A 10447-nucleotide genomic window follows, 5' to 3' on the forward strand; every position below is an offset into this window, starting at 1 on the left:
CGATCCAGACAAAGATGATGAAAATAATCGAACTCTTAATTCATCTCTGCTAGCTGCCTCTCCACATTGAATAATAAAGCGATTGACGTGTTCCATTGTTGATGTGTCATCTTGCCCAGAGAATTTAGTGAAATCTGGTACCTTGTACCGATTTGGGAGAGGAATTAAATCATATGCAGGAGGATATGGAGTCCGATAAGAATAAGTATTGACCTTGGGCTTTATCCCAAACTGATCCTTCATAATTTCTGCTATCCTATCGGTCCAAAAAGCATCAGCCTCCTAATGACAAACTGGCTGAATTTCTACAGGAAGTGCCTGCTGATATCCCTCCACATATCTTTGTGGCCCACGATCTCCAGCAATCGGCATATTCACCGTTACTTGTGGTCCATTAACCTGTTGGAAAGGATTCATCGGCTGTGCTACCGATGCTTGATTCTGGACACCAGCTTGCATATAACCCTGTTGAATCCCTGCAATCTGTTGATTTTGCTGAACTGTATGTTGAACAGGTAACTGTCCTGACCAACCATTATTAGAACCCATCGGTACAAAACTTACCGATGGCTGGTAATTTGCTGACATTGTTGGATAATTATAACCAGCTTGAGGCATAAGCTGAACCCCAGTTTGACTCATAACAGGGGCTTTCTGCTGCATCGGCAGTAAGCTTGCCGATGGATTTGAACTGGGCGTTTGAACCAAAGGCATCTGGAAACCCCCTGGAGTTGGTTGCACAGTAGTTGCTGTGGCATATTGAGGCACTTGGGCCATCGGCGAAACAACCGATGGTATAGGAGCTTTTCCTACTGCGTCAAACACTTGAGGTAATCCAGGATTGAAAGCAGATGACTCCGGAGGCATACCATATCCCCACCAATTAGTAGGAATCTGGCTATTCTGAGATACAGGGCCTGACATAGCTGATGCCGATAGATCTGTACTAAGCTAAATTCGTCCTCCTGGTAGTACCGGATCTGATCGTATCGGTGTAGATTGAATATTAGGTAAGCCTGCCGATACTGGAGAAGAAGTAACTTCTGTACCCACAACGGCCGAGGGAGCCGATGGAGTATTGACAGATGCCGGCTCTGGTTGGTGATAGGCAGGCCCAACATAATGCGGTGACGCTTGTCCTTCTTTGAGAGTTCAAACCAGAGCATTATGAATAGTATTGGACAACACATTGGAATGATTAATCAAAGCATGATTTACTGCAGAATTAACCATCTCTTGAAGTTTACCAGGATTGGAGTCAAAGGTAACCTGCCGAGGCAACGACAAATCTTGCTTCTGGATGACTTGTCCACTCTTGTTCAGGCTAAACGATTTCAGACAAAGCTGCCTGTATTCTTCTACGGCCTTTTCCATAGCCTGCCTCTGCTCTTCCTTAAGATCTTCTTCTGATACCGCGATAACGTTCCCCGCATCGATCTCGGAATTGAACATATTGATCGGATTGGTTTGTCCCACCGGGCGTGCCAAAAGATGTGTTGATGCAAAAGTGGATCTGCAAACACAAAGGGCTAATACCCGAATCGATATCCAAGGCGTGCTAGTCGATTTGACCTGTTAATCGACAAGGATGAAGATACGAGCACTTTGGTCCTGACAACAGCGATACGCCTGGAAGTCACAGCCAAGAGGTACTCACGCGGAACTCGAGGATCGCCGAAGGTCGCACTGAAGCGATGCAGCTCGCCGAATCAATGAGAACTCGTAAAGAGAAAATAATGCAAATTGACGAAGTCGCCGAAAAGTAAGTAGATGCAAATGGGAGTAAAAATTGGTTTTGATATTGATTGATATATCCAATTACATTGCCTCTCACTCCATATTTATACCTTGATCTAAAGAGACACAACCAAACACAACTAGGACACCAAGCCCATATCTAAGGAAACACGTGACTCTTACATGAATCATACTCTAACAAATATAGAAAAGGAAATCAACTCCTATCTATTTCCCTGTCCGCCTCAATTACGATGGAAATCTCACCGTCCTCTTTCCCATCGGCATACCCCCTGTTTCATCGGCAGTAGTCCTCAAGTCTTCCTTCATCAGCATACTCCTTGTTTCATCGGTAGTAGTCCTCAAGTCTTCCTTCATCGGCATACTCCCTGTTTCATCGGCAGTAGTCTTCAAGCCTCCCTTCATCGGCATCGACAATGACACCTTCAACCTCATCGGCAACGCCCGAGTCTAAATCAACCTCTCCATCGACCATCACCAGCTATCGACAACCATCTTTACAAGCTGGCTTTCATCGGCTATCAAGTATACAGTAACTTTCCCCTTGCCGATTAGTCCACTCCGATCATTTTGACACGTGCAAAAAACGGTGTCAACAGTTACCAACCGCCAGTGAAAGTAGGTCTCATCATCACTGTCGGTTTGTGTTACCAACCGGCGGTGATGGGGGTTAAGAACCAGTTGTGATGACCTTTCTGTAGTAGTGTGTGATCTATTCAAACAATATTTCAAGGAAAATAATTAAGAGCAGCCTACTAAACAGATGTGCATGTTTCACTGGATTAGTGGTCATACTAGAAATCAAGTTCGACACTATTATATAAGTGATGAGGTATGGCTGTATGCGCGCATGGGTGCCAACAATGATGAAAAGCTTGGTCAACATGTTTCGATATGGTTTGGACATAACCAATATAGGCGTCCAGGTGCACTGTACCATTGTGCAGAGGAATCCTAAGGTTTGTCGATAGTGTAAAGAACAGGCAAGGGCATACCGTACCAATCCTGACATAGGCTACCAGTTCCCCTTTAATTAACTACTATAAAGTGCACGCATGCATTTGCTCTCTATAACTAGCAATTAAGAACAAACACAAGACTTGCCACTTGTTTGAGATAAAATGTCCGGAAGCTTCTGTTTGCTCCTAGTTCATCCTCACACGAATCAATTGTCTTCAATAAGTACAGATAGAAATCCTTCATGTATTCTGGAAGTAGTTCTGCGGCGTTCTCTTCCCAGCTGCATTTTACAATCCATTGAAACCATAAGAGAATCAGAATAGCTGCAATGCATCTCCATGCAAAGTTTTTAATCAAAATTCACTATATTTGGTTGTGAATAATTCAGTATCTATTCATGAATAATGGATATTATCCATGGGACGAGAATAGCTGAAACATCAAGGACTCGATCGCGTATATGTGTGGGCATGATCTGGTAATTGTACATATGGTTTCGGTCAAAAAAAATTGTGCATATGGTTGAACTAGGGAGGATGGGAAGGATCCAATTTATAGAAGCTATGTGGAAGAGATTTTAGACTTTATTATTAACTATTGAACTTCAGAACAAACATTCTTTGTAGCCATATCTAAGTTCCCCATTTTCACCGTTTAGGATATAAGCTCACTGTTTTGACTCAGTCGCTATTTTGACTTAGTCAACTTGATGCGATTGTGCCGTCATCTCTGCTGGTGAGGTGGATCACGACACGAGGGCTAGGCACTTACAAGATTCGCGGTGGTAGGTTCAGGGATTTGGTAGAGGAAGGAGAAGGATCAAAGATTGCAGTCTCATGATACCATGTAGAAAAATAGAGAGATAGGGGAAATAGATCACAACCTCAAAAGTCAAGTGATCTTTCATTTATATAGTCAAATGTATCTTGATGTATAAGAATGCAACATGTACCACACATATACAATGCAAAAGGCTATACATACTATACAAATAAACTAACTACTAAATAGACTCACACTCTTAAAGATAACTTCTTAACTAAATTAGTAGAGAAGGGGCAACCTAATATACCACTCCCCCCATCATGCTTGGAATCCATTATGTGGTAGCTACTGCCCATGAAACTAGCCCGCACCATGGCACAGGTGATTTACATATGCAATCTATAAAAAATGCACTGATCGATTTGTGGCAGGGTTGGATGACATGATGAAGTTACAAGATCATTAGAATGCAAAGGAGGCTCACTGTACCTGTATATTGCTTCAGCAAGGAGCATGGCCTCCTCAGTTGTACTGTAGGTATCCATTATGTCATCTAATATTGTGATACAGGCTGTCATCTTCGTAGTTAGAACTCGTGTAAGAGAATACTGAGGTTCAAAGCATGCTCCTGTCATCCAGAAATGACATTCTACAATTCTATCTCGAATAAAACTTAAGTTTGTCTCAACATTAAGCTGCTTCCACCATCTGTCATGATATATACATTAAGGTAAATACACATTGAATAATTGAAGTTCGTTAGGCGAACTTTGCAAACTTATTGATAAGAAATTTACAGTTCAAAGTTTGAATTAACTTACAGTGTGACCTTTTTTAACTCCTCACAATAAATAAGCTGAAGAAGGTTGAAATTCAATTTTGCGAACTCTAATATGACTTCATTTCGTGCAGCTTCCTTTTCATAGATTGGGATATAGTTTCTTGTTTCCAGTATTCTAACCCTTCGGAAGAGAGGTGTTTGAAGGGTAAGAGATACTTCATCTGCTAATGTTGATTCCAAAGAATCTAATACAGCTTCAAGTTGGCGTCTAGTGAATATAATGGCTTCATCAAGTACTTGCTCTCCATGGATCCTAAGGTATGCTGCATTATATAAGCTCAAGAGACTTTTTGTATCCTTCGCAACAAAATTTCCTTCCTTATCTTGAAAGCACTTAAAGACATCTGGAAAGAGAAACAAATGGAAAAATGTAGAATTTTTTTCCAAAAGCATACAAATTAAATACAAGATATAAAAGTTTCTATGAGCCTCAAAACATTTTAATTTTACCATGATACTTTCACTCTACCACAATCCTGAATTGCCTTGAGTGCCAAAAACCGCCAAGGAAAGGGGTTAAACCGCCAAGTAAATGATCCTTGGCCACAAACCATCAAGCAAATTCACTCAAGGATAGAAGATAAGGGAAATTAGTTTCCTTGGCGGTTTTGGCACTCAAGGATGATTTCTTGGAGGCCGGCCGCCAAGTAAACTTGGGCCATACTTAATTTGCCGAAGGGCCAAGGAAATGTTACAACCGCCAAGGAAAGTAGTTTTCTTGAGGGTCGACAGCCGCCAAGTAAACTAATTTTCTTGAGGGCCGACAACCTCCAAGAAAACACTCTAGACCACCAAGGTAATTGTTGTTTCCTTGGCCACTCTTCACCTCCAAGGAAATTATAGTTTTCCTTGACTGTCATTAACCGCCAAGGTAATTTACTTGACGGTTTAGAATAACACCAAAGGAAATAGGTATTTTCCTTGGCTGTTGAGAACAACACTCAAGGAAACAATAATTTTCTGGGTTGTTTACAATAACACTCAAGGAAATGTCATTTCCTTGAGGTGTTACAAACCGCCAAGAAAACACCCATATTCCTTGGCGATTTACTTCAACCTCCAAGGAATACATGTTTCCTTGAGAGTTCAGTAGCACCGCCAAGGAAACTATATATTCCTTGACGGTTTTGTTTTGGCCCTCAAGGAAATTCCTAGCACTCAAGGTAATTCTAGTTTCCTGTAGTGACTTTTCTTGTTTATGCCATACATATTGTAGGACTTTGTAAGCAGTCCAAATCAAGTTTTCTGGGACAACTTTTGGATGGTAAAGTAACTTGCTAGGATGAAGGCAGTATATCAGTGTATTATATAGAGATCTACATGTTGATAACAAAAGCAGTTTGTCCTATAAACTTGTTGCCCACAAAAAGGGTACATGAATCATGAGATGAAGCATGGATATCAATAAAAGAGCTTGACAAGGAGTAGCAGTCTTTGGTTAATAACGTCCACAACAGCCTGTTAGTACGAGTTTTGGTGCACTTGTTTGTTGTTTCCAGTAGTAACTAATGAAACATTTCCAGTATATATACTAAAGGTAAGGCTTACCAGATGACACGTTGTAACCATGTTTCCGTAGAAGATAAAATCGCAGTGAGACTAAATTCAGATCTTTATCATCGTAATCGGAATCATGAACAAAGCTCAATAGCTCATCGATCTCATTCTCGTAGTGGTTATCTAGTCCAAGTCTCTGTAGTGTGAGTATAAGATCTAAAATATTTTGTATTTCATTTGCACTCTTCACCATCTTCCTAACTTCTTCCTTTAACAGTTCAGCCCTTTCTGCCATGTATGCACGCTGCACAGGACAAAGTAATTTTTTTATAACCCGAATGTCAAATAAAGCAACTTCATTCTGATGCTTGTTTACCTTAGGTGCAGTTGGCGGCTGGTATGTCAGGAAAAAATCACCCCACAGACTCGGGTGGAAGGTCCGGTCTTTTTGCAGCCCCTGAACATCATTGATAGAGCAAACTGAAGGCGTAAGCGCCATATTCTAGATGTCTGTCTTAATTCTTCCTCTTGGTGATCTTTGAGGTCTGCAGCTAGATTCTTTACTTATAGGCGCTGCGGACCAGCAACATTGCGTATGTTGCCGGAGGAATCTAGTGCCCCCCAGCAGAGTGACGGCAAATAAGTCAAATGTTAATGATGCGTGCATGGAAGTCAAATATATATTAATGATTAATGATGCTTCCATGGAAGTAAAATATTAATGATGCTTGCATGGAAGCAGATAGTGACGGACTGACGGTTAACTGCAATCTAGTACAAGTCTGCCACTTGTTTGCACATGTTGGGTGGCTGATTATTCGCCTCTCTCCTAACTGTTCTTCCTCCTCTTTTTCTTCTTCTTCTCTCTCTTCTTCTACTTCACCTAATCTCCTTTGTCCAAGACTTGTAGAGAGAGCTTCTGTGTTCATGCAGGTAGAGGGGTCCCCCCAAATCCGCCCTGTGGATAACCATCTCATCTAAAAAATGATAGTGCCAGGCTGTTTCGTTTTTCTGTTTAGATTGTGATTTTTGCAAATTCTAATGAACAAAAGTGGCTTCATGATTATTATATCAATTCGATGCAATGAACTTGAATTAATAAAATGCTTCCTACATAAGAAAAGACTGAACTTTAAAACTGTTATTGGCTAGATCCAAAATAGTTTCATAATATTATTTTTTGCGAATCACACAGACACAGAAGCCAGCAGCAAACACGTCTGTACACTCACCCATGTGACTACACACAAACCATATCCTTATGAGCACCTTTAAAGACTGATCCCACATATCTCGAAGTTTACAAAGTTACCAAAGATGTCTTGATGTTGACGGACACGTCACCTATTAACTAAAGAATAACATTGTTAGATTCTAAAACAAATCTAAAAAAATATGAGAACTTGAACCCGACTAGATAGGTTTCACCATAAGACATCTAACTAGGTGAGCTACACTCAAATCACGCTTCCATAGTACTGTAAGTCTATAACTTGACCTCTTCTTTTTTTAAAAAAATTACTCACTCTATGTTTCTTGCCATGTAGAGGCACTTGTCATCATGGCAGTCCACACACACTATCTTAAGAATAGGAATAAATTGTAATTTTACATTAACCTTTGGAAGTTTTATAGTAAATATTTTGGACCCCAAACTATTTCAAATAAGATAATTAGTGTTACGATTTTGGTATAGGGCATGTCTCCATTAGAGATAGTTTGAAAATTTGTAAATTTGAAACTCGAAATTTGAGAATTTGAAAACAAATATTTGGGTGTCTAAGTTTTTTGGAATAAAAAACTTGTCAGCTACAAATTTTGCATATCATGTTGAAAATTTCAACTCTAGAATAGATAATGTCAACATTTGAAGTCGTTTGAATATTCTAAATTTTAAATTTCAAAACATGAGAACATAAAATGAATATTTAAGACTGTAAATGACTTAGAGTTATAGATCGTATCTATAACTTTTGTGTAGACTATGTCACCATCCAAGGTTAACCGAAAATTCTAAATTTTGAATTAAAAAAATCTGGGAACTTAAAATGAAATTTTGGGACTATATATAATTTAAATAAAAAATTGTCAACTATAAAGAGTGTATTCATTGAATTTCATATGTTTAAGTTATGAATATTTTTCTAGTGTTGTGGCTCGGACAAATCTATTACTAGTGTTGTGTAACACCATAAAATTTGCTCCTTTGAAAATAGAGTTAAAATGATTTATTTATGAATTTTTGTGCACATGAAATATAGGAAAAAGAATATTCTTCATTATATTAAAATTCATCATAAGGAGTAGCAACATGGATGTGCATACATGCCGGAGCATTTAATTTATTTGGTTGAGTGGTTTTGACTAGAACTCAAAATGAATTCAAATTCTTTTGAAAATGGTTTAAATTGTATTTTGAAAATAAGTTGGAAAATGGCTTTAAAATAAAAGAAAAGAAAATTAGAAAATAAAAGCATTTAAAAAGTTGTAAAATTTATTTTTGAAAACTTACCAAAATTGCTCATTTTTATTTGAGTTGAAAAGTATACTTGAAACTACATCGGAATTTGATTTGGTTCATGTTTTAAATTTGATTTGAATTAAGAAAAGAAAATAGAAAGGTTTTGGAAAAAGAAATGGGAAAAATCTCCTTCTCTCATTCCTGGCCCGAAGGCCTGCTCGGCCTGCTCCTTCCCCTCACTCTACCGCATGGGTCAGCCCTCTCTCAGCCTGGTTCCCTTCCCTTCCCCACTGGCAAGCCGGCCCATCGCTCTCCCTCTCCTTCTGTTTATCTCACTCGGCCTCGGCCCAAGCCTGCAGCCTAGCTCAGCTAGCGCGCCACGCGCTCCTTCTCTCACCCTCTTTGACAGCACGCCCTCCCTCTCTCTTACGCCGACAGGTGGGGCCGCCCTATCAGATCTGTCTCCCACTTTCGTCGTGTCCTACCCAGACTCATGCGGTGGCTGTGTCCCCCCGTCCACGCCCCCTCTCTGTACCTACGCTGCCCAGCCTTAAATAGCGAGCCCCCTGCCCCTTGCCCCCTCACCTAGCCCTAACCGAGCCGCTACGCAGCCTCGCTCTAGCTTTGTCGTGCGTCACAACCCTAGGCTATCACCGCCAAGTGCATCTAATCGCTGTCGTGCCTCGCCGTCACCTCGAGCCGCTCTCCGGCCTTCGCATGGAGGAAAGAAATCAGATGGTACCGCACTATGCCCCCCTCTCGCTCTCTGTCTTGTCTTTGTGCACGTCGGAGTTTTGCCGGTGAACCTAAGCCGCAAAATCACGCACACCATCGTCTCCATCTCGTCTCGATCTCAACCAATACCACCATCGTGTTTGTCAGCTCAAGATCTACCTACCCATGTTATCAGTTGAAGCAACCGAGGCCAGATTCATTGTATTCACGAACTCTGGCGAGGTCCAAGCCATTCTATCAATGGCACCATCGCTGCAGCACTGTGCCGGCTCCCTCCCTTCTTTCTCAGCCGCTCGCTGCATGATCAACGGTCGAGATTAGAGTTTAATTTCCCCGTACCCTTCCGGTCCACGAAACTGTAGACTAGGTCCACCCGAACCAGTCCACGGCACAGTGCACACCGGTCCACCGGACCTGGCCAACCCTAGTTTGCCATGTGGCGTCCACATCGGTGAAGACCGGGTCAACCCCGCTAGCCACAACACTTTAGCAAAAGAGACCCTGTTGTTTTCTCAAATTAACCCGAAGTCCAATAGTATTCAAAAGTAATTAAAAAGAGATCACTATTTCTTCTGTTTTCACCCCTGACTTTTCTCAAAATAGTGGCCGCAGTCCTTGGCCAGTTTAAAATCAGGTTTTCATTTATTTTAATTCGAAAATCAAGTTCCATCTATTTACAAAATTGCCACTATCTTTATTAAGCCATATCTTCTTCGTTTTAACTCCGTTTTGATCCACTCAAGTTGCGTTAGATTCATAATTGAGTAATCTACATGTTCATCCTACTATTAAATATATTTTCAACTTTTAAAATTTGAGGTTAGATTTAATCTATTATTTTATTAAAGAAAATCTTGTTTAATTCATAACTTTTTCGTTATAGCTCCGATTAGAGCGCTTTTTGCGTCTGTGTGTTCGTAGCGAGACGTAGATTTGGTTTACAAACTTTTCATCTTGATTTTATATTTGGTGTACTGTTCTAATTTAGATCTATTGTTTGCTTTGGGTATGATTGCATGGATGCTTGTGTGGTGCTTTATGATCATGTCTAGTCGGTGAGCCTTGTGTTGGAGATATAAAAGAAGTTGGTGATCCAGAAGAAGTCCTTTGGAGGTTACAATTCAATAGAATAATGATCTGAGTTTAAGGCAAGTATAGCATAGGATCATCCTTGTTGTCCTATTCACCTTAATATCATTTTAATCATATGTATGTGTCTACCTTGACAACAGTAGTAATTTTCCTAGATATTTGATATCTTGGATACCTTGATACCTATGGGGTATTGCATTGGGTAGTATGATGCTAGTGCTCAACTGGAACCATGATCTTGTAACTTGACTAATGGTATATGCAATAAATACTAAAAGATACTTTTTAGCAACATGGAACAAGCGGGCTAGGGCATTGGGCTATTTTATGGTGCTCTA

The 10447-nt window shown here is 40.3% G+C and overlaps 1 protein-coding gene across 1 annotated transcript in view; it reads right to left on the bottom strand.

Annotated features, from left to right (window-relative positions):
* LOC136476410 (beta-sesquiphellandrene synthase) overlaps positions 1 to 6335 on the bottom strand; it is a 37222-nt gene extending 30887 nt beyond the window's left edge. Inside the window, exons 1-5 of the mRNA XM_066474234.1 lie at positions 6198 to 6335; positions 5873 to 6125; positions 4305 to 4668; positions 3973 to 4191; positions 2863 to 2998 (exon numbers count right to left, since the gene is read on the bottom strand). Of these exons, the coding sequence (XP_066330331.1) occupies positions 2863 to 2998; positions 3973 to 4191; positions 4305 to 4668; positions 5873 to 6125; positions 6198 to 6320 (1095 nt within the window). The 5' untranslated portion in view covers positions 6321 to 6335. The remainder of the gene's footprint in view (positions 1 to 2862; positions 2999 to 3972; positions 4192 to 4304; positions 4669 to 5872; positions 6126 to 6197) is intronic.
* Positions 6336 to 10447: the final 4112 nt, after the last annotated feature.

The sequence above is a fragment of the Miscanthus floridulus genome, chromosome 8 (assembly GCF_019320115.1).
Source record: "Miscanthus floridulus cultivar M001 chromosome 8, ASM1932011v1, whole genome shotgun sequence".
Lineage (NCBI taxonomy): Eukaryota > Viridiplantae > Streptophyta > Magnoliopsida > Poales > Poaceae > Miscanthus > Miscanthus floridulus.